The 25,698-nt window shown below is 39.4% G+C and overlaps 1 protein-coding gene across 12 annotated transcripts in view; it reads right to left on the reverse strand.

Annotated features, from left to right (window-relative positions):
• Positions 1 to 25,698, reverse strand: part of plecb (plectin b) — a 254,404-nt gene that overhangs the window by 161,059 nt on the left and 67,647 nt on the right. For 2 of the 12 annotated variants that reach the window (XM_061916384.1, XM_061916382.1), the window contains exon 1: positions 18,089 to 18,280. The exons of 8 other annotated variants lie outside the window; for them this stretch is intronic. In XM_061916384.1, the coding sequence (XP_061772368.1) occupies positions 18,089 to 18,134 (46 nt within the window). In that variant the 5' untranslated portion in view covers positions 18,135 to 18,280. Of the gene's footprint in view, positions 1 to 9,114; positions 9,155 to 18,088; positions 18,281 to 25,698 lie in introns of those variants that run through there. 2 more of the 12 variants (XM_061916385.1, XM_061916383.1) reach the window with 1 other exon arrangement.

The raw sequence follows: 25,698 nt of genomic DNA on the forward strand, positions 1-25,698 counted from the left end.
GGATGTATTTTTTCTAATGCATTGTAAATCGTAAATAAAAGTTTGTTTATAACGGAGTGGATGGGAGGTCCACTATTCCAGCCATAAATCCCTCTAAAATCCAGTCAAAAATCGGCAACGATACTCCATTTATATTCTCTGACTTGAATATTAACCAAATATTAACGATATTGTTATTTTAAGTGCTAACGCAGACAAACTATTTTTAGCGTTATCGTGATCAGAGGGAGCTAACAGCTTGTGCTGGCTGTGTTGACATCAGCGGCTGTGGTGAGCTGCGTTCACGCCTCAGGGCTCAAAAGTTTAATCTAGATCAGATAACGTGTCTCATCTGGATAGTGAAGGATGAAGACATAATCCAACGAGTTGGTCAGTTTTGGTATTCAATTTAAAACGAAAATGGTGAGAAAACCACGACGAAGAGCTTATGCTGCGCTTGGTCCAACCTTTGGTTCCAACCACCTTCATTGTCCTTCATTTTTCATCGTAAACGGAAATGTATTAACATCCTATCAGTCAGCATCCTAATGACAGCAGACATTGTACAGTAAGTGGTGTTTTATTATGAAGTCTGCAGTGAGTAGCAATCAGTGATGTTGAAAACAAACAAGAGCGGACGTCTTAATACGTTTTTAAAATGACCAAAATACATAAATATGCTGTTATTATAAACGTGACCGTTACTGCATATATATACTTACAGTGTGTGTGTATATAACACCTTGATGGAGGAGTTTGGATGTTTTTAGAGCGCTTTATAGGCAGAATAGAGCTACTCCTATAGGCTGCATTATAAGCGGATTTTAATCGCATTGATTTACTATTTGGAATACAGAAAAACATGTAAATACATATGTTCTTGTCTCACATAAGGATTGCGAATGATGGACACAATTCCAAAAAAAGTGCAGTTTTCTTTTAAATTATTACATCCATCCATCCATCCATCTTTTAAATTAGTGAATTAAAAACAAACATGGAAAAGATGGAACAGTAGCTAAGGTTTTGATATATGACAAATTACAAAAGAGAGTTTCAGCCTACATCAGAGAACCTGAAAGAAGACTATCGGTCAAAAATCAGTATAAGATTTTGGCGATGCTGTGTTTATTACCCTTCCTGTGAATTGATCAGAGAAGTTATTTTCTTATGGACCTCAAAAGATAATTCAAAGCGTATCGCTTAGTCTTATACAACAGAAAGTATTTATTCTTTTAGGTGTTCACTGTGAGATCTCCACTGGAGAGAGAAGGGCAAGAGATTAGTGTGGAAAGCTTTGGAAAAATGTCAGCGCACCTAAGTAAACAATACCTGATCTAGTACGCAGTGTGCAAAGTAACCATGGAAGAATATGGAATGGAAATTATATTTTTTTTATTTCTATGATGGCAACAATCTCAAATCTTCTAGATTATCTTGACTGCCCTACTTGTCACTTCACTTGGCACAGTTGTAGGTACTAATCTAAAATATTCAAATACCACACAAAATTATATGAATACAGTGGTACCTCAACTAACGAGTAATTTGAGATACTGTCAATACGTGGACTATGTGGTTTGTTTTCCCACAAGGCAAAGGAAAATTGAAACGGGCAAGTTGTGAATGTAAGTACATATTTATTTCTTACACTAACAAACTACAAAAAAAGGAAGCAAACAAAAGGCGCGCACAATGGCGGAGAACGGACTTGACTAATGAAAACAAAAACGCACTTAAAGGCAGAACTATGGACAAAAAAACAAAACTCAAAAACTGTGACATAAAAGAACCAAAAAACGTACGTGGCATGGGCAGGAGGGAAACTATGGACAGTGTGATTAGCAGGCATGGCATGGCATGAAGGTAGTAGAGGTAGACGGTGAGAAGGAAGTGATGTTGCCAGCATGAACAACAGAAACAGACAGGCTTAAATAATACTGTGGTGATTAGTGAAAACAGGTGTGAGACATGAGGACAGGTGAAAACTAATGGGTAGTCATGTTGACAAAACAAACCAGGAAGTGCAAAAACAGGAACTGAGTGGCCAAAAAACAAACAGAACATGACTAAAACAAAACATGATCACATCGACATGACAGATACAAGCCGACTCTCAGCTTTTTGTTATGCTTTAAGTCAAGGGTATACATTGAATTATGGGTACTTTCACTGCCGGTTGAAATAGTATTTGTAACAGGGTTGAGCTGGTTGAGCAATAACGAGTTAATATATTATTCTGCCTACTTTGTCTTGTTATATTCTTATTTTACTGTTATATTGTTATTCCATCCATCCATCATCTTCCGCTTATCCGAGGTCGGGTCGCGGGGGCAACGGTTATATTGTTATTCCCATTGTTTTTATTCTTTTTGTAATATTTCTCTATTTTGTTTCCATTTAAACCCCCATTATTTACTTTTTACTCTTTTTTAAATTGATCCCAACTCTGTACACTGCTGCTGGAATTTAAATTTTCCTGAAGGAACTCACCTGAAGGAATCAATAAAAGTACTATCTATCTATCTTACACGTTGTGCCTGCTTCGTTTACTGACAATGGTTTTCTGAAGTGTTCCTGAGCCCATACGGTGATAACCTTTACACACTGATGTCGGTTTTTGATGTGGTACCGCTTGAGGGATCGAAGGTCACAGGCATTCAATATAGGTTTTTGGCCTTGCTGCTTACGTGCAGTGATTTCTCCAGATTGTCTGAACCTTTTGATGAAGTTACAGACCGTAGATGGTGAAATCCCTAAATTAAATGGGTTGTACTTGTATAGCGCTTTTCTACCTTCAAGGTACTCAAAGCGCTTTGACACTACTTCCACATTTACCCATTCAAACACACATTCACACACTGATGGAGGGAGCTGCCATGCAAGGCGCCAACCAGCACCCATCAGGAGCAAGGGTGAAGTGTCTTGCTCAGGACACAACGGACGTGACGAGGTTGATACTAGGTGGGATTTGAACCAGGGGCCCTCGGGTTGCGCACGGCCACTCTTCCACTGCGCCACGCCGTCCCAATTCCTTGCAATAGCTCGTTGAGAAATGTTGTTCTTAAACTGTTCAACAATTTGCTCACGCATTTGTTCACAAAGTGGTGACTCTCGCCCCATCCTTGTTTGTGAATGATTGAGCATTTCATGGAAACTGCTTTTATACCCAATCATGGCACCCACTTGTTCCCAATTAGCCTGTTGACCGGTGGGCATAGGCGCCGACAATGCCGAGCACCCACGTGGGATTGATGGCAAATTTTTTCTCACCACCAAGCAAAAACCGCGCATGCTCAGAAAAGTAGCGTCAGATTTAGCGCCCGTCAGAGCACCCACTAGCAGAAATATAGATTGGCGCCTATGCCTGTGGGATGTTCCAGAATAAGTGTTTGATGAGCATTCCTCAACTTTCTCAGTCTTTTTTGCCACTTGTGCCAGTTTTTTTGAAACATGTTAGAGGCATCAAATTTCAAATGAGCGAATACTTGCAAAAAATAAAGTTTACCAGTTCAAACGTTAAGTATCTTGTCTTTGCAGTCCGTTCAATTGAATATAGGTTGAAAAGGATTTTCAAATCATTATATTCTGTTTTTATTTATGATTTACACAACCTGCCAACTTAACTGGTTTTGGGTATTGTACATGTTGATTTGTACCAGTGTAATCGTATTATGTATTACCGTTACGTTCTCTGTCAAATACCAACACACAGTTCAACCTTGTCAGTGCAGCCATGCACCAACCTTCTGACTAGCAAACAGACAATCTTAAACATCCACAAACACGCTAGTTTTTTCTCACTATGTGTGAGGTCTTTAAATCATTTGTGGTCAGCTCGAAGCCTGGTGAGAACTCTGAGCTCTGATTTCGAGTCTGACAACAAAATGGCATTTGAGTCAGAGTGAAAAATGATCAGTCAGCAGAGCACAATGAAAGTCTTTGCGAAGAACTCAAATGTAACTGGCACATTAACTGGCATTTTTGGGAACTACTAGACATGGCAGCAGCAACAATATGTTTGTATGAAACATTAAATAGGAGAGAAAAGAATCATGATAATAATTTTAACAAATGCCTATCACTTCCAAAATTACTGCATAGAACTTTACAAAACAATCCTTGAAAGAACACTAACACTTACTGGGAGCCACTTTTACATTCATATTTTATACTATTCCCAACTTTTCACTAGACTCTCTGCTTTCATTTATTTTATTTTATTTTTACCTTTTAGGGACTTATAGCACTTACTGTCAGTAAAACACATGCATTTCCAGAGCTCAAAAGTATGTTTTGCACCATTTGACCCTATAACTACTTAAAACTATAACCCAACTATGAGTCATTTTATATTTTCATGATAAAAAAGAAAAACAATCTCACAGGGGTAGTATAGCTCAGTTGGTAGAGTGGCCGTGCCGGCAACTTGAGGGTTGCAGGTTCGATTCCCGCTTCCGCCATCCTAGTCACTGCCGTCGTGTCCTTGGGCAAGACACTTTACCCACCTGCTCCCAGTGCCACCCTCACTGTTTTAAATGTAACTTAGATATTGGTTTTCACTATGTAAAGCGCTTTGAGTCCCTTGAGAAAAGCGCTATATAAATATAATTCACTTCACTTCACTGGTTTGAGATCATGCCACTGGCTCGATGGCTGAAGAATATCCTATTTTTTTGCCTGAAGAAAAAATGTATGCACAGTATATAAATTGGGAAGTGGATGATGGGTTGATGACAATGTCAACCAAATTCATTAATGTTATGAAGCAGGGGCCTTCAAGGTTTTTTTCAGAACAAGAAAAATTGGGAGTAATATAAAAATCCATAAAGTTGCTTTGAAGCAATATGGCATCCGCGGACACGACTCCAGTTGCCGTCTTACACCACTCCATGGCATCAAACCCCACCTTGCTTAAATGTAATTTAGTTCGGCTCTTGACTCTACATACTGGACAATTGAGCATTACAGTTGCTTACTAAGTCCATCTATCCATTTTCTACCAATTATTCCTTTGGGATCACGGGGGTCGCTGATGCCTATCACAGCTACAATGGGGCGGAAGGCGGCGTACACCCTGGACAAGTCGCCACAGGGCCAACACAGATAGACAGACAACATTCACACTCACTTTTTCATCAATATAGTAACACACTCCACAGACATATACATTGGTAGCTGTCAACTCTCAATGTGGCCTTAAATCCGTCACTCAAATATTTTTGTGTGCAACATAAAAACAAACAACAATTCCTATTATAAAATGCACACCCACCTAATTGAATGTATTGATTTGTATGATGTGTTTGATATGATACATCATATCTGATGTACCTCTGTTGACCCCAGTGGTCATGGACTACCTGTTGAAGATCACTGTTATAGAGCGGTGTTTTTCGACCACTTTACCTATTTGGGTTAAAAATATTTTTTGCAAACCAGAAATAATAATCTGCAAATGTGCCGGTCTTGAGTGTCGGTGCTGTCTAGAGCTCGGCAGAGCAACCATGTTATACTCTTCCTATCAGTAGGTGGCAGCAAAAAGCGAATTGCTTTGTAGGGGAACATGGTTTGTCATGATCAGAATATGCAGATGACAGTGTGCAGGTCAAAAAGGTATCCAATTCTTTAACCAAAAATAAACAAAAGGCGAGTACCACTAAGAAAAAGCAATGAAGCTTAGGGAAGGCTACGCAAAACAAAACTAGAAGTGAAGTGGTTGAATAGTACACAAAAATAGAATGCTGGACAACAGCAAAGACTTACAGCATCAGCAGACGGCGTCCACAAAGTACATCCGAACATAACATGACAATCAACAATGTCTCTGCAAAGAACGATAGCGACAACTTAGATAGCCTTGATTTCTAAAACAAAGCAGGTGTGGGGAATAGCGCTCAAGAAAGACATGAAACTGCTACAGGAAAATACCAACAAAAGGGGAAAAGCCACCAAAATACGAGCAAAAGACAAGAACTAAAATACTACACATGAGAAGACACCAAAATACTCCAAAAAATTCTCGGCGTGATGTGACAGGTCGTGCAGTACTTTGAGACAAGAGCTATAATGCATGTTGGTTATGCTTTGAATTTATATCCAACACTTGTGAGAATGACTTTTTATTGTCAATATCAGCTACTGAGTTTCATTTTTTGATGTTTTCTGCTGGTGGTGGGCCATCGCATTTTTTCAATGAAAAAAATGTCTTGGCTCAAAAAAGGTTGAAAAACACTGTTATAGAGAATTTAAACCACTTCTCATCAAATGTCCAATGTTTTGGAATCTTGTGGTAATTTTGTTACGCTTCAGCATATTTTGTTGTTGTACAATGACAATAAAACATTTCTATTCTCTATTAATTATCCTGTTTCAGGCTGATTGGCAACACTAAATTGGCCCTAGTGTGTGAATGTGAGTGTGAATGTTGTCTGTCTATCTGTGTTGGCCCTGCGATAAGGTGGCGACTTGTCCAGGTGTACCCCGCCTTCCGCCCGATTGTAGCTGAGATAGGCGCCAGCGCCCCCCCGCGTCCCCAAAAGGGAATAAGTGGTAGAAATGGCATAAAGAAGAAATCAAAGCCAACTTGTATGAGAATGATTATGTTTCTCTTTCTGTACATTTTGTGAGAGAACAGCTTCTTTCTCTCAAAACTATTGTGTTGTTTTGCTTGTCATCACAAACATTATGCAGTTAACAAAGTGAGAACTATAAGACTTTTATTTCAAGTTAGCATTTAGTAAACAACACTTTCAGGTGTTAAATTATTATTTGTATGCTTTAATTATTTGTATACATAAGTGCTTCTCACCAGTGCTTGGCAAACAACAAGCGTGAGCACATTGCGGAGTTTTTAAAACCCAAATTCTGTATCTTATATTTCATGAAAATACATTAAAGTGCAGTTTGAATTTGACTTACTGTAAATTAATGTGTACCAACACATAAAACAAGTTTAATGATTATTTCAAAAATAACAGAAAGTGTCTGTCTGCAGAGATTTTTTATATCAGAGGAGTGGAATCTTTGCAGACACAAACAAAAGTCTGATTAAAAATGCTTGTATATAAAATGCCTATTCTGATTAAATTAGTGGGTGTGTTGATATTCCCAGTCGTGACCAATACAGTATAGTTCCGTCACAAAGACATGTGAGTCAAATACAGTACGTGAGTGCCTGCAAGTCCTTTTAATGTTGTGTTCCAACTTCTAGACGAGTGTTAGTCATATTTCTTTATTTTATTCTTCCGGGCTACAGTTCCAGCTGTGTAAAGGGAAGAAGCCCAACGCTATTGAACATTAATTACATCGTGAGGGACTAACTTTCGCGACGGTGGAACAGGAGGTGGTGCACACACACACAAACACACGCAAACGTACACAAACACACGCACATTCACAGAAACACACAGGATCATGGTCAATAAAGGCGGATTGTACCATGCAGTATTACACAGAGCATTGTTGCTTCCCTACTGTTTACTACTGCAGTACCTTATAACAGATGTTTCCGCCATGTTTGATCGAGGAAATATGCTAACAGCTGATCACCATGATCGAACTCAAGTAATCGCGATCAATGATCACGATAATGTAATCGCCAACCTTACTTCCATGGCCATGTGAGTATCCCAATCGTACCTCATTTGTGTATGCGTTTTCGTTACTATAAACAAAAGCAAGTAAAGGCGGCTGCAGTGAAGGTCTGGCAAAGTGTCAACAGGGAGGACACTCAGAATTAGGTGGAATTCTTAGGCTGTAGATATTAATCATTAACTGCAAAGATTTAAATAGTTTTATGATTTACAACACTGGTTCTCAACCTTTTTTCAGTGATGTACCCCCTGTTAACATTTTTTTTTAATTCAAGTACCCCCTAATCAGAGCAAAGAATTTTTGTTTGAAAAAAAGAAAGAAGTAAAATACAGCACTATGTCATCAGTTTCTGATTCATTAAATTGTATAACAATGCAAAATATTGTTCATTTGTAGTGGTCTTTCTTGAACTATTTGGAAAAAAATATACAAAAATACCTAAAAAATAGTTGAAAAATAAAGAAGTGATTCAATTATAAAGAATAATTTATACACATAGAAGTAATCATCAAATTAAAGTGCCCTTTTTGGGGATTGTAATAGAGATCCATCTGGATTCATCAACTTCATTCTAAACATTTCTCCACAAAAAAATAAATCTTTAACATCAATATTTATGGAACATGTCCACAAAAATCTAGCTGTCAACACTGAATATTACATTGTTGCATTTCTTTTCACAGTTCATAAACTTACATGTATATTTTGTTGAAGTATTATTCAATAAATATATTTAGAAAGGACTTTTGAATCGTTGCTATTTTTAGAATATTTAAAAAAAAAATCTCACGTATCCCTTGGCATACCTTCAAGTACCCCCAGGGGTATTCATACCGCCATTTAAGAACCACTGATTTACAATTATGTCAGATGAGCACATGCAAATAGACATTGTCTTCAGAAAAAGACTATACTTTGAAAAACGGTAAATGTCATATTTTTGTAAACTCTTTTTGTAAACATGTAATCTCAATCATATATTTGAGATGCAATTCAGAGGAATAACATCACATCTATGTCACTGACAAAATACCTCTGCACCTAACGTGATGTCGTACAGTTTTGTGAAACCTTGCACTGTACATTCTAAACCACGCAACAACCATTGCTACTTTGAAAATGCCAACAAACAAAAAAGGACTCTAGTGACATATCTTAAAGACATGTGGATGTAAACTTGCTGTTGTCTACTTATTGTGTAACTCTGCCACTGTGTTAGTAGTAAAAACATGTTTCCATGTTTACAATTCAAAAGCGACAACTTATTTTTTGCACTAACCTTAAAATATACAGCACATACAAATTGTTATTGTCCTGGAATGCAATTCAAACAATGTTTAAATTATCCCAGCATGCATTAAGATCAAAAACTAAAAAACAAATGCAGACATATTAACGTTCAATGTCTCCCATGTGCAGAGCCACCCATTGCTCGGAAGTTCTTCCTGCTTTTCTACCTGTATCAGTTTACCTTGTAGCTTTGTTATTCCTGCCTCTGTTTACAGCTGCATTTCTGTTTACTTACAACAACATGCTCACCTTTGCTCGAGCAGAAGGAGTCCATGGTGAACATTTACAAAGGTAATCCTAAAATACTTTGGAAACGAACAAACTCCAGTGTCTTAAAGACTGTCATACACGGTTAACTGATTTGTCCCGGGCTCTTGACTTCCTTTCTCTATAATTCCTCCTCCTCTCTTTCAAACAAGTCGCGCTTAGTCGTTGAATGGTATCAGAGGGGGAGTCTCACACACCCACCCACACAGATCAGAGCCGCTCACCATTATAATACCTCGACTTGTGTCTACAGCTTGTGTTTGTGTACAGCTTGTGTTTTTGTGTCAGAAAAGGACCTGTTATCTCTGGTTAATACACCGTTGTAAGATAAATGTTGACTTAAACAATTAAAAAGCAAACTTTGTCATGCATGAGGACCTTATAGTTTCATTTAGTACTATCTGGAATCGTCTGGATGTAACATGATAGCATGTGAGCTGTTCTATTGCCCTGCAGAAATGCATAAAACTGGGTTTTAATCTGGGATACAAAATTTGCATCAATGTTGGACAAGAGTACAAAGGGTAGTTTGCATTAAAATGCAATATCTGCAAAGTTGCAATACATTTAAGAATAAATACAATGTTGCATAATAGACTGTGCACACTAATTAGGTAGAAAAGACTTGCATTTTAGCATTGGAAATATAGTAAATCATGTAATAATGACGTACTCTGTTCCAGATAGATGTGCTAAATTCCCAGAGAATTACATACTCAATATGAACAGAATACACGTTGCAGTTAAGGTATTTGACGCAGTGGTGTAAAAACTAGACTGTGAGGCAGGTGTTCAAAAAGAATCTGTATGGACAATAAGTTAATGATTAATGCATCTCCCTAAATGGCAGCAAAGCACCACACACATTAACCCAGACCTTCGATATCATAGTAACTCGACAGATGCTTCTCAACCACTTATTCAAAAGTCCACTCTTGTTCCTTCAGTTCGCTTCAACTTTTTCCCACACCAAGTCTCCTGCTTGACAAATGTTCTCTTCTTCCTGGTCACATTTACAAGGGAGTGAGAAGGGCTAAGATGGGCCAACATTTTCAAGAACTAGTGACTTTATTGTATCCATCCATCCATCCATCCATCATCTTCCGCTTATCCGAGGTCGGGTCGCGGGGGCGGCAGCCTAAGCAGGGAAGCCCAGACTTTCCTATCTCCAGCCACTTCGTCTAGCTCTTCCCGGGGGATCCCGAGGCATTCCCAGGCCAGCCGGGAGACATAGTCTTCCCAACGTGTCCTGGGTCTTCCCGTGGCCTCCTACCAGCTGGACGTGCCCTAAACACATCCCTAGGGAGGCGTTCGGGTGGCATCCTGACCAGATGCCCGAACCACCTCATCTGGCTCCTCTCGATGTGGAGGAGCAGCGGATTTACGTTGAGATCCTCCCGGATGGCAGAGCTTCTCACCCTATCTCTAAGGGAGAGCCCCGCCACCCGGCGGAGGAAACTAATTTCGGCCGCTTGTACCCGTGATCTTATCCTTTCGGTCATGACCCAAAGCTCATGACCATAGGTGAGGATGGGAACGTAGATCGACCGGTAAATTGAGAGCTTTGCCTTCCGGCTCAGCTCCTTCTTCACCACAACGGATCGATACAACGTCCGCATTACTGAAGACGCCGCACCGATTCGCCTGTCGATCTCACGATCCACTCTTCCCCCACTCGTGAACAAGACTCCTAGGTACTTGAACTCCTCCACTTGGGGCAGGGTCTCCTCCCCAACCCGGAGATGGCACTCCACCCTTTTCCGGGCGAGAACCATGGACTCGGACTTGGAGGTGCTGATCTCTCATTCCGGTCGCTTCACACTCGGCTGCGAACCGATCCAGTGAGAGCTGAAGATCCCGGCCAGATGAAGCCATCAGGACTACATCATCTGCAAAAAGCAGAGACCTAATCCCGTGGCCACCAAACCGGCCTAGAAATTCTGTCCATAAAAGTTATGAACAGAATTTATTGTAATATTCTGCTATAATGGCCAGTGTTCTTCATATCATCTGACCCTGGTGCACACTAAACAGCCAATATCAATTGAGCTCAAGTTACAGTATCTACATATAACATAACAGACAGCTATGTAGAAATAGACAGACATGCACATTTTGGCAAGAAAAAATATAGAAAATGAAAGCCGAAGTGCTCATTTAATCTGTGTCGAATGCTAAAAATAGTTTTCTTCTTTGCTGTATTGTGCAAAAGAAGGCTGTTCCATAGCTTGGCAGCAGCTACAGAAAGAGCTCTGTCCCCTCTAGTGGTAAGTCTTTGAGTGAGACGTCAGGGCCTTGCCTGGTTAGTAAGGCTGCAGAAGCTCAGCCATGTATAGTGGGGCCAGTCCATGTAAATGTCTAAATAACAACCACAGTAATTTATAGTGGATGCTTAAATATCCTCGGAGCAACTGGGGAACAGCAAACACAGAGGTGATGTGCTCCCAACGTTCGGTCCCTGTCAACAGATGGTGGATGGATTGGTGAATATTTTAAAAAACTCTTCAGCATTTGTGTATGGACAGGTAAAACTTGTCTGATTTTGCCATAAACAACATGCAACTCTGTCACAGATGATTAAATCCTATGTACCCCACAGAACACGATAGGAACAAATATGCTTTTGACGGAGCGACAGACCGCCTGGACACAGCTGAAGGCGTGGGCAAGAGACAAAGCCGTGGGTGGAAGAGCAAGCTTCTGCAGCGCAAAGGGACGTCAACAGCTTCGGGAGGAAAGCTGTGGAAACACGAACCTCTGCTAATAGCTTCCAATGAAAAACAAAGTTATTTCGATCTTAAGCTATAAGCTATTACCATTGAGTGATTGATTGAGAAGTTTATTGACATCTTAAAGAATTGAATCCATGTAATGCTTTAAAAAGGCACAACAAGCCAAAAGCTGTGTTTTCATTGTGGTCCATTAAAAATTCATCACATTTGATACATTCAATAATAAAAGATGTATATCCTGTAACATGTATATAACAAAAATACGTAAAAATTTAAAAACATGATTTTATTTTTATTAAAAACCTTTAGCTTGTTAACAGAGACTCTTTCATTAATAAATATATATATATATATATAAATTATATATATGAATCAGGTAGATCCTCTCGACTTGGTCAATTGAAAAGTAGCTCGCCTGCAGAAAAATTGTGGGTGCTACATTCATGATGTGGTTCACAACAACACAAGCAGATAAGATGTGTAGTGGGTGTATGGATTGTTCTTCAATCAATCAGAGTTTATTTATATAGCCCTTAATCACAATCCAATCCAATCCAATCCAGTTTATTTATATAGCACATTTAAACAACAATAACGTTTCCAAAGTGCTGCACAGCCATGTTAAAAACAATATCAAAATCACAATATTATGCTCCACCAATGACTGAATAAAATCAAAAAATAAATAAATATAAAACCAAAATAAAAAATAAAAAAACAATATAAAAACAAATATGATTAAAAACTATTTTAAAGGGTAAAATCAATTAAAACAGTAAAATAGAAATAAAAGTGTATAAAAAAACACAGAGGACAGAGGACCACACAACTCACGTAGTGTTAAAAGCCAAAGAATAAAAGTGGGTCTTAAGAGGAGACTTAAAACACTCCACTGTGGAAGCAGTTTGAACATGGAGGGGCAGAGTGTTCCAGAGCTTAGGGCCACAGAGAAGGCCCTGTCTCCCCTGGTCTTAAGTCTGGTCTTGGGCACCACGAGCTGGAACTGGCTCTCGGACCTCAGAGCGCGCGCAGGAATGTAAATTTGGATGAGGTCCGAGATATATTGAGGTGCCAGTCCATGTAAAGATTTAAAAACAAACAGCAATGTTTTAAAATCAATTCTAAAATGAACAGGGAGCCAGTGCAAACTCTGAAGAATTGGGGTTATATGCTGGCGTTTCCTGGCCCCTGTTAGAAGCATTTAAGTCTCACCTTAAAACTCATTTGTATACTCTAGCCTTTAAATAGACTCCCTTTTTAGACCAGTTGATCTGCCGTTTCTTTTCTTTTTCTTCTATGTCCCACTCTCCCGTGTGGAGGGGGTCCGGTCCGATCCGGTGGCCATGTACTGCTCGCCTGTGTATCGGCTGGGGACATCTCTGCGCTGCTGGTCCGCCTACGCTTGGGATGGTTTCCTGCTGGCTCCGCTGTGAACGGGACTCTCGCTGCTGTGTCTTAGATCCTCTTTGGACTGGACTCTCGCGACTGTGTTGACTGCATTGATTGATTGATTGATTGATTAAAAGTCGTGCTGCCGCGTTCTGGACTAACTGCAACCGGGAGAGAGCTTTTTGCCTAATGCCAGCATAAAGTACATTGCAGTAGTCCAGGCGACTTGAAATAAAAGCATGCACGACTTGTTCAAAAAGGTTAAAAGATAAAAACGGTTTAAGCTTTACTAAAAGACGAAGGTGATAAAAACAGCTTTAAGTGTCTCAAAGGGCTGCACAAGCCACAACTACATCCTCGGCTCAGATCCCACATCAGGGCAAGAAAAAACTCATGTTTCTTCTCATAATGACACCATTTCACTCACATTTATGTCAATTTCCCTGATATTATTTTATAATCGGATTCCGTTTTATTGGCCAATTATGTGACTCTGTCTGCAGTTATTTCAACGCGGAAATCATATGCCTTACTTTTTTGTTGTATTTAGTGATTATTGATCAGGCATTCTAGCTGTGTGTCAAGTAAAAAAGTAGCAACCATGGTTACATCCCAAACTTCTAGTACACCTGCTCTTTTTTCCACTTATTCGCTTCTCATTTGTTTCACCGTAACAAACTCCAGAATTTGCATGCACATTGCGTGGCCCATTAATAGTTTTTTTTCTTCTATTATTATAATTTCATAATCGTGAGAAGGGTTTCACGGTGGCAGAGGGGTTAGTGCGTCTGCCTCACAATACGAAGTTCCTGCAGTCCTGGGTTCAAATCCAGGCTCGGGATCTTTCTGTGTGGAGTTTGCATGTTCTCCCCGTGAATGCGTGGGTTCCCTCCGGGTACTCTGGCTTCCTCCCACTTCCAAAGACATGCACCTGGGGATAGGTTGATTGGGAACACTTAATTGGCCCTAGTGTGTGAATGTGAGTGTGAATGTTGTCTGTCTATCTGTGTTGGCCTTGCGATGAGGTGGCAACTTGTCAAGGGTGTACCCCGCCTTCCGCCCGATTGCAGCTGAGATAGGCGCCAGCGCCCCCCGCGACCCCAAAAGGGAATAACCGGTAGAAAATGGATGGATGGATGTCCAGCCCTGACAGCTTGTGGGTTAGATTGCACAGTTGTATATCTTCTATCTTTTTAATTTTCTTGAGGGAACTCTCCTGAAGGAATCAATAAAGTACTATCTATCCATCTTAGTTGCTCGGACAGTAACGTGTCTATTTAAGTTTAGATTGGGGTATGTAGTTTCTTAACGGGGAAAGCCGTTAATGTTTTCATGTAAGCATTTAGCTAGAGAGCTGGCACCAGTCCGCAAGTTATCAATCTCGGTTTGTCGATCATTTTAATTCAAAAGGGTAAAACTAACCGTCTGGAGTTTTGTTGCGGTCATCATTAATTCTGTTTAACGTTACATCCCTACAATACAGTCTTGTTTTCCCAGTAGAAAGTCCAAAAACCTTGCCTTACAAAGACAGTAGTTCTGATTGGACCACTCTGTAATTTCTATCAATCAAACTTTATTAATAAAGCGCTTTTCATACATAAAAGAAATGCAACACAAAGTGCTTTACAGACTAAAAAACGATACTCTAATGATCCACATTCTCCATCATCGCACACACACACAAATGCCAAAAACACACACACACACAAACACACATAGAACACTTGACACCAAGTGGCCCCACGTCACAGCCGACAAACCCTAATGCAGATGGCTTCCTCTGACGAACACTATGGAAAGTAAAAATAATAAAATATTTTAAAAAGTAAGAACCATGAGTAGGAATAAAGGTTAAATACAAGTAAACATATGAAGATAAAACCTTTATACACAGCAATATACATAAAAAATTCAGATTTACCCCATGCCCCTCTCCAACATGTTGGATAGATTCCTAACTTGTCCCACTCGCCTAAAGACTGAAGGAAATATGGTTGGATTTTGTCTCTGTCGACATTTCCGCCTTGTTTATATTTGTCGGCAAAATTGTCAATTATTTATGTCATTGTTTATGTCAACGTACATTTGTTGTGATTCGTTATGGTCCTATTTTGCTCATGGAAAAATAGGTGGTTGATAATAACAAAGACAACTTTTTTTAGTCAACAAAATTAACACTGGTGTCATCAAATTAGCTGTGGTAGATTGTTCTAGCCTTTTATTTGCCAATATGTTCAACAGCAGGTAATATTCACGAGCAATTTTTTATTTTATTTTTTAAACCACAAGGGTGTTTTTAGGGAAACTGCGATTTTGAAAATATCAGTTTTTGGGTGGACGTGGACTAAAATACAAGCATAAAACGGCTCTGAAGGTTTTTCTCAAGTCTTGCTTGACTGGGTTTTTAATATAAAAGGTGCAGCATTGCACCGTTTTGTTCTAAGTGCTAATATGACTAGTGCTAAGAAACAGGCTCGACTTGGCAACACTCCTACTCCAATCATGTAGTTTAACTTTCTCTACAATCAGGTATTCCCCTTGGCCTGCTCTTCATAAAAAATAGCTCAACAACATGGACAGGGAATTACCCATGATGCATTTCCTTGAGGGGATGCAAGGATAGTATGTCAGAGGAATGTCCTGTATTGTGTACAAAATGCTGAAGGGAGAATGGAGGCGTGTGAACTTATTATCTTTGGAGTGGAAAGAAAGTTCAAATTCGGCACTCTAATGAGGTTTAATGATAATTGAAATGCACTGCCCCTTTAAAAAGATCACACACATGAATTAAGCAACCTCCAATGTTTGTGTTTTAAATTAAAACATATTGTAAAGCAGTGGTCCCCAATCTTTTTGTATCCGCGGACCGGTCAACGCTTAATAATTTGTCCCGCGGCCCAGGGGAGAAGGGGGGGTGGGGGGGATCCTTATTTTTATTTTTTTCTCTGTCATGAAAAAGGGAGGTTTTTGTCATGAAAAATGGAGGTTTTTGTGGTTGGTGCACTAATTATAAGTGTATATTGTGTTTTTTATGTTGATTTAATTTAAAAAAAAAAAAGTACATTTTTTTTTATTTTTTCAAACAGTGTTTGGGGACCACTGTTGTAAAGGACAAAATTGATATTTTTTTTAAAACCTAAAATGGGTATAAAGTAGTTGGGGAAAAAACCAAGAACAATATTAAGACATTATCAATAAAAGTGACTGAGTACATGTGTAGCATTTTAGTGTTGTTCATTCAACAAATTCTAACTTAATCTGTACATGGGTTCAGGTGAACCTGTCTGTCTTGATGGAAGGGTTGTTGCTGGACACATGACGGACTCTAGAGAGAAGCGGGATCCTTTCAGTCGAAGACGCTCATGATATCTACCTATTTGGAATCATGATAACAGGACATCTGCTGATTGGATTGAGCATTGTTTGGTATTGACAAATTGGAAGTTGCTGTTAGCCATCTAAGGTACCCCAAAACTGCCACAAATGATTGGAGGTTGCGGGCAGAAGTGCAGACATGCACATTTGTAATTTTGGATAACATCAGACCGTCTGCTCTGCAGGATGAATTTGACGACCACAAATAGACAAGAGTCAAAAGTTTGAAATTTGTTCTCGCTCTTAAACACAACCATTCTAATCATGGTTGTTTTCCCTGGCTAGGACTTGGCAAAGTTGTTGCTTCAAGATTTCCCTCGGAGACAATGCAGACAAATTAAACTCCTTCCTGTCAACAATACCTATAAAGATAAACTCTGTTCCATTGACACCGCATGCAGAATGACTCTAAAGTATCTTTGAATCTCAGTAAAACTAAAATAATGCTATGTGGTAACAGTAGAAGGGAAAGCCAAATACAAATAAGCAGAGTAGACATTTAAAGGGTAAAATAAAACACATTTGTGGGTGTAATGATTGATGATAAAATGAACTGGAAACCTTAGTTGAAAAATATACAACATAAAGTAGCAGGAAACACACCAATAATGAATAAAGTAAAATATGTTCCGGACCAAAAATATCTTCATATTCTCTACTGCTCACTAGTGTTACCATATCTGAGTTCTCGTGCAGAAATATGGGGGAACAACTACAAATGTGCGCTTCATTTACTAACGGTGTTACAATGAAGATGAATTACAAAAATACATAATGGTGAATATAGAAAACATACAAACCCTTTATTTATTGAATCAAAAACATTGAAATTTAGCATGTATTTGCTAAAAATTATGTACGAAGCAAACTATAACCTGCTCCCCAAGAATGTACAACACATTTTCTCAACAAAAGAGGACAAATATAACCTTAGAGAAAAATCTAATTTAAAACATTTGTATATGCGTACAACACTTAAAACTTTAAGCATATCCGTATGTAGAATTTAATTATGGAATTGATTAACCAAAGAAATCAAACAAAGCACTAATATGATTTAGTTTAAGAGACTGTTCAAACTACAAGTGTTCACAAAGTACAAAGAAGAACAACTATGATGAACATTTGAAACCATTTTTTTTCCTAGATAATTATTTATGGATTTAATACTTGTTTACTTACTTATGGTATATTATTTATTTATTCATTGTTTTGTTACAAACATAGAACAAGGAAATGGGATACAATTGCTGTGACATGACAAAGGGTAGGATTAAATAAACTCTGCTTCATCCAACTCCTTTTTCAACTGGAAATATGTAATGTGTAACATTGTATCGTATGCATGTACGAAATAAACTGAAACTGAACTGATTAGGAACGATTGAAACTGTACGTGCCACCCATTAGACGCCATGACTTCTTTTTAATGATGCTGCCAGTCTAAAATACGTAAATACCTTTCAGAGAAGTAATCTCATGTTGGATGGATCGGATGTTGTCCATTGCGGATTGTCTGCCCTCTTGAATTTGATGATAATAAATTCTCTTTGTATACAAATGTAACTTTAGAAGCTACGCCTCCCTCCTGCTTTGCTCAAGTACTGACAAAACATAAGACTGTTTGGCCCTTGTTCATTCTAGTGTAGTAACTCTGACTGGGAATCTCCTTTGTTTTGGTACACACATTGACACATACTTTTTCCTAGTGACGACGTGTGCGTGCAGACTCCTCCTTTGTCCCCTCCCATGCTTCCGTTAACTAACATTCACGTGGAAATGATATTGGAACGACTAGCAGGAAGCGTCTGTACAGTACATGTTCATTTGTTTAACAATTTCAGCCCCAGAGGGTTGTGTGTTCAGTATATGATCAGACCCATACGCCTCTAGTGATTTAAAGGATAAGCCTTATTTAACCAACCAAACAAACACAAGATATTAAGAGTACCTCTACAACGGCAACAGCAACAATGTCAGCCTATGCAGAAATGACACAAGGTTTTGATTGATCTCTCAGTAATTCAGGTGGAAACTAATTATTCCCTGACTGAGCCTTATTATCTTTATAATTAGATTCCAACCTATACCGATTAGATCATATACTTCAAAAAGTATGCACTTTGTTACAAAAACTCACTTAGTCATGCAATGAAGACACATGTGAAAAGTTGTAAGTTTACATTTAATCCAGTTGAACAACTATAAATACTGGTATTATTAGAATTCATAATAGATTTAGTAGACATAAATTTACTTGAATGCCTGCATGCCGGTCTGAGGTTCAGTTTTGTATTTCCTCTGCTTTCTTTTTTGACCACATGATGGCAAACTTTTGTCTGGTGCTGCAGCATCTTAGAGTGCAACCAGGTGGTGGAAAAGGGCAGAATGTATCCCTGTAGTCGTACTTTGGCAGTCTACCCTAACTGACTTCAGGTTAAGGTTGGGTGCACATTACACGAGAAAAACTCACAATCTCACCAAATATATATTTCTAATGTCTAATCAAAATGTCTAAACAAACTTAATACAAGTCTCATCCCCTGAATAGTATTTTTTTCATTGAGACATAAAAACTTGTTTTTAAGCGACGGATGTTCTGATTGGTAGACATAAGTTTACTTGATTGCCCTTAAACCAGGGGTGTCAAACTCAAATACAGAGTGGGACGTACGTTTGACACCACTGCTATAAACTATCGAATAAGTAGATCTACCAAAAGTTGAGTAGCCACAAAAAATAAAACTATCTATTCCAAATTAACCCTAAACACAGTAAATGTCAATTCTTCTGGGCTTAGCTGAGACAGTATGCTGCCTTGTTGCCAAGCTATGATTTGATTCAGCTCTGGAATGCCCACTTGTACAAGATGAAGAAAATATGACTGACACATTTTTGGCAAGACGGGAGACTTACTGGTGTCTACTCTGTAGGAGAATGCCAATGTCTTTTGGAGATGTAAAAGTCTTGGAAAAGCTTGCAGCGGCCTTGTCATTAAATGCATACATTGGCAGACTGGCTGAAAGTGGCCCATATATTGGGGGCGAGCAGGAAATATTTTAAACTAAACGTGTTAGCATTAGCATCCTTTTTTTTTTTTTAAGTATATTCAGCTCAACTGAAAAAAGAAAGAAATGCCACCAAAGTGGTATGACTAATTGTAATGACATAGTGCAGAATCTACATTCTGTCCTGGGATCATTATTATTTCATGTTGTTTAGTATTGATCCATTATACACCATTTCACTGGTGCAAGAAGGTTTTTTTTTCTTCCATGCTCAGCAGTGAAAGTGTCCTGAGCTGGTCATCCTTGAATGTAAGCAGACCAAGATTCTATCTCACTTCTGCTTCATTGAGGAATTAGTGTAGCCAAAGGGATTGGCAAAGAATGGAGTACGCTTACTGGCTCTATTCTCGCGGTCCGTTCAGTGATCAGTTCTCTCCATAGGGCTGGGCGATATGGACCAGAACTGATACTGTGGTATCGGTTTTACGGTATAAGGTAAATACCGGTACCCTAAAAAAAAAAGTGCAAAGTGCTTAAGGTTGCCTGGGTGGTTTATAGCTGGACAAGCAGTTTTGAGAGTACTCTGACTATTTTTGTTGTAAGTAGTAAGTTAATGTGTTGTTCATTCTAATAGAGTAGTGTTCGTTGATTTTGTTCATTAACGTAGGGTTTATAGCCCAACGCTTTTGCGTGGGGATAGATGAAGATTCTACTCGCTCACTGCAATGAATGCCTCTGCCTGTTAAGTTTAAACTACTCAGGAGCAACCCGGCCGCTATACTACGTTAGTCCACATGGGCCATGGGGAGAGACGAAGCCGAGGTGAGGCTAAACATTTGACACACCGAGCGAGCTGCTGTGCTAAGTCGCTAACAGAAGTGAACAGCATAAACCGATGTGATTAGTGATAAAGTTGCTACAAGGAGAGATATATGTTCTCAAGCAAATTGGTGTATGTGTATGTAGTCACTCACCAATAGCCAAATGCAATCAGTGACCAGAGAATTGAATCACCCAGGAGTGAAAAATCCGTGCAAGGGCGCATTACTTTGCCCGTCAAGCGCAAAGTAAAGGAAACAGCCTAAACAAAGGCACGTCAAAAAATACCGGTATGGCGGTATAGTCTCAAATATATACCGCTTTCTAAAATATAATTTCGGTATACCGCACAGCCCTAATCAGCCTCATCCTCAGGATGGACTACAGCTCTGCAAAAAGGGGCTCTTGCTTTTCGCGAGTCTTTTTGAGCTGCTTGTTTATGAACGTCAGTTCCTGCCGAATCTTGTGAAACTTCACTGCTCCCTGGTTCATCGTGTAGGTTGTTTGAGTAGGTCTTTTCCCTTCCACTGCAAACATCCTTTGGGCAAGACTGATGTTGACGGTGTACCCTGTCGACATCCGCATCGAACTGCACTCAAACTGCCAATTGCAGGTCTTTGATAATTTCATGCAATGAGAGACATGGTTTTGTTCTGCAGGATTTTTGGGATTCTTCCTGGCCCAGTCCTTTCTACATCTGATTAGATGTGGCATTTTATGGAACGGTATTCTGGTGTAGTGAATCTTGAGGCATTTGTTGTTTGTGCTTATTTTTCCATTTTTACATGCTCTGGTGGGAATTATTTGCACGTTGCTTGTCATCGTTACCGCGTGGTTCGTCAAATCGTGGGTTTTTTCTCATGTTCTAATGCTTCCTCCTTTCAGATGAGGCCGTTCGGTCTGCCGAACTTTCTCCTCAGGTGATATCTTACCAAGCTGCCGACGGTCTCTAAAGCAGGGGTAGGGAACCTATGGCTCTAGAGCCAGATGTGGCTCTTTTGATGACTGCATCTGGCTCTCTGATTAATCTGAGCTGACATTGCTTAACACGATAAGTAATGAATAATTCCACTTGTAATCAGTGTTAAAAATATTGTTAAAAATATAAAACATTCTCGTGCATTTTTAATCCATCCATCCGTTTTCTACCGCACCTGTTCAAGAAGTTGCGTTAATGGTAAGAAGCTATTTATTTATTATTGGTTAGAGTGGGGCTTGCCCTCCTGGGGGTTCTTCAGACCACCAAGCACTGACATGAGAGCCTGTTTCAGGGTTACAATATGTTTTTATTTTTCAATAAGTCTTTCAGTTGCTTTCCAGCAATTGTCTTTTTCTCTTTCGTTCTCGCTCGCACTCTGGCTCCAGCCCCAACCCTATCTCTCCTCCTGGCCGCTGCTTATAAACAGAGCGACAGGTGATTAGATAACAAGGCCCAGGTGGGCCATTTACGCACCTGTCGCTGATTTCAAGGCCGGTCCTGGCATCACCCTGCTTCGCTGCAGGGCCACAGGCCACGCCCCTTCCACAGTTAACTTCAGAATAACAATGTTATTACAAAGAATAAGAGACCTATTACACTCTAAAAATGTTGGTCTTACTTAAAAATGCACGCGTTTGTGTTCAGTGTTGAAAAAAATATTATATGGCTCTTGCGGAAATACATTTAAAAATATTTGGATTCTGGGCTCTCTCAGCCAAAAAGGTTCCCGACCCCTGCTCTAAAGCCATCAATAGCCTATCATTAGCCATCAGTCGGTTTCTGACTATCACTGGTTTCGCCATCTGGGACAAGTCTTAGATCTACTAGCTGAACACATCATCAGTGATGTAAAGTGAAGATCTTAACACTAAATAGCAGCGCAAAGATGAACCAGATCCAAAAAAAAAGAAGTTAATTGCATCTCTATTGCGGTGAATTGTTCACCTTGAAAGAATGAAGATTTTCCTGTAAATGAAAAACATCGCCTAATTCTCGGATTTCCCATCAGTTCTTAAGGCGTTCATATGAATGGTAGCATTGATGTGGCCATCCAAACAAAACATTCCTCGTGTCTGAGGTCACGCAGCTACTGAAATCTCTGGACCAGAGTAGCTAATTAGAAACACTTTTGTTTTGCTGTTTGTTTTTCCATCCCCTTGTACACACACTACTGTATTAGTCACCGATTAAAATAGTTAAGCCGGTGGATTGAATTCAGCAGGTCACAGTCTGGTGGACTGTCAGCAGACGGAAACAGAAAAAGCAGGTTTAGACAATTCTTCCGGTTATCTGACAGACAATATCGGTATAAAACCCTCGACAGGAAATGATTTCCGACCGTAGTGCAGAACACAATGACTGGGATTTTGGGGGGGATAGAAGAGTGGAGAATTACGTGAATGACTTCTGCATCTATCCTACACTGATGTGCTAATAAGGGACTAAAGGGACCTTTTAACAGTCACTTATGAAATGTGAAAGACTGCAGTACTAAATTGACGGATGTTTATGGATTGTGCTGCTTTGCATAACCTAAAAATAATAATACTTATGAATTGAAAATAATGCCTACACTTTGTACATTAGCAAATTCTTGGTGACTTGAGAATTAACTTGAGTTTTTAAAAAGACAAAGAAAAGAGTTCTAAATGTGGGTGTGCCTAAAGAAAAACACATAAAGTGCCTCACCTTCAGTAGACATTCTGGTTTTATTGGTTGGTTGGAGTTGCACCAATGGTATCAGTGGAAAGACCCTGTCATCTTCAGCTTTATTTAGATTCAACGCGTTGCTTCTCAAAGAGCAGTCTAATACAAAATGTCATTAAAAGGTTATGTAATAAGGTTATATGTACAGTATGTAACATTCATTCATTGTTTGATTAATGCCATCTGATTCTAAATAGTCATATTTTAACATGCTATGTGGGCAATGATCCACTAGAGCATGGGTGTCATACTCTGGCCTGCGGGCCAAATTTGGCCCGCCGTGTAATTTCATTTGGCCCTTGAGGCAATATCAAATTAACATTAGAGCTGGCCCGCCGGTACTATACAGCAGCGGTGCTGCTGTAACACCGCAGTCATTGCTAATACTCATACTTGCCAACCCTCCCGATTTTCCAGGGAGACTCCAAAAGTTCAGTGCCCCTCCCGAAAATCTCTCAGGGCAACCATTCTCCCGAACTTCTCCCGATTTCCACACGGACAACAATGTTAGGGGCGCGCCTTAAAGGCACTGCCTTTGGCATCCTCTACAACCTGTCGTCACGCCCACTTTTCCTCCATACAAACAGCGTGCCGGCCAAGCCACATACTATAAGCGGTATTTGAACACACATAAGTGAATGCATCGCATACTTGGTCAACAGCCATACAGGTCCCACTGAGGGTGGTCGTATAAACAACTTTAACACTGTTATGCGCCACACTGTCAACCCACACCAAACAAGAATGACAAACACATTTCGGGGGAACAACCGCACCGTAACACAACATAAACACAACAGAACATATACTCAGAACCCCTTGCAGCACTAACTCTTCCGGGACGCTACAATATACACGCCCTGCTAGCACTAAACCCCGCCCCCTAACCCCACCCACCCTATTATTTTATTTTCAAATTTATTAGCCTGTGGAAAAACTTAATGTTGATATTTACCTCAGAAGGCTGCAATTAGAAAAGAGGCATTCATTTTTTTATTTTTTATTTTATTTCATATACCATAGATGTTTTTTTGTTTGTTTTTTGAAAGTTGATTTTGCACTATTAAGTTATATAAGCATTGCTTGTTCCATATTCAGTGTTAAAGCAAATAAGTCTCGCAAACTGAGCAATAATTAACATTTTATTCATGCACTTTCTCTTGCTACTTCAAGGCTTGCATGTTTGATTCATTCATTATTATTTTATTTTCAAATGTATTATTCGCATGTGGAAAAAGTTTATTTTGATATATACCTCAGAAGGCTGCACATGGAAAAAACGCATTTAAGTTGTATTTAAATTTCATTTGATATGCCATTGATATTTTTCAATTATTATAATTATTATTTGAAACTTGATTTTGCATGTCATTATAAAGTAATATAAACCTTGCTTGTTCAATATTCAATGCAGAACTTGTTTGGGTCCCTATCCATCCATCCATCCATTTCCTACCGCTTAATCCCTTTTGGGGTCGCGGGGGGTGCTGGCGCCTATCTCAGCTACAATCGGGCGGAAGGCGGGTTACACCCTGGACAAGTCGCCACCTCATCGCAGGGCCAACACAGATAGACAGACAACATTCACACTCACTTTCACACACTAGGGCCAATTTAGTGTTGCCAATCAACCTATCCCCAGGTGCATGTCTTTGGAAGTGGGAGGAAGCCGGAGTACCCGGAGGGAACCCACGCATTCACGGGGAGAACATGCAAACTCCACACAGAAAGATCCCGAGACTGGATTTGAACCCAGGACTGCAGAACCTTCGTATTGTGAGGCAGACGCACTAACCCCTCTCCCACCGTGAAGCCCGTTTGGGTCCCTATTAAAAGGTTAATTTGTTCAACCTTGGCCCTCGGCTTTGTTCAGTTTAAAATTTTGGCCCACTCTGTATTTGAGTTTGACATCCCTGCACTAGAGGCTGTCAAATTGATGACACAAGACTGGAAACACGAACTTTGCCAAGTGAAGACAAAGGTTCTTCCCCATGAAAGTGTACAAAACTGGCACAGACACTTGTATGACTGTACAAACTCAACAGCTGAATGGAAAATGAAACAAGTGCCATGTGGGCATCTCTTAAACTAAACACACATTAAGTATGGCAACTGATGATGTGTCCGGGTTGCACCATGAGGTATATTATAGTACTAGTTTAACATCAAGATGTTTTCAGAAGACATACAAATGTGATATGGAAAAACATGTAAGGGTGTACACAATGTGATCTGTATAGCAATTCTGTAGCAAAGATATTCCTAATAAAGGGGCTATGATAATGTGATTTAAACAAACTGGGCTGAAATAATTATTTGGTCTAAAGCAGCATTTATGTTAGCCCTAAACCCTCATAGAAAAGTTAGGTTAGACAACAAATATATGAAATTATTGGAACATTATGAAGACTGATACTTAAATATGGGAAGAGGTTTGGACTTCACACATTTTATGTTTGTAGAGTAAATATCATAATTGCACACTTTTCAGAGTCGTCAACTGTCATATTTTAACATCAGGCTCAATATCACTTCAGACAGGGGATGTTAACAATTA

Source organism: Nerophis ophidion, linkage group LG11, assembly GCF_033978795.1.
Source record: "Nerophis ophidion isolate RoL-2023_Sa linkage group LG11, RoL_Noph_v1.0, whole genome shotgun sequence".
NCBI classification, from domain to species: Eukaryota; Metazoa; Chordata; class Actinopteri; order Syngnathiformes; family Syngnathidae; genus Nerophis; species Nerophis ophidion.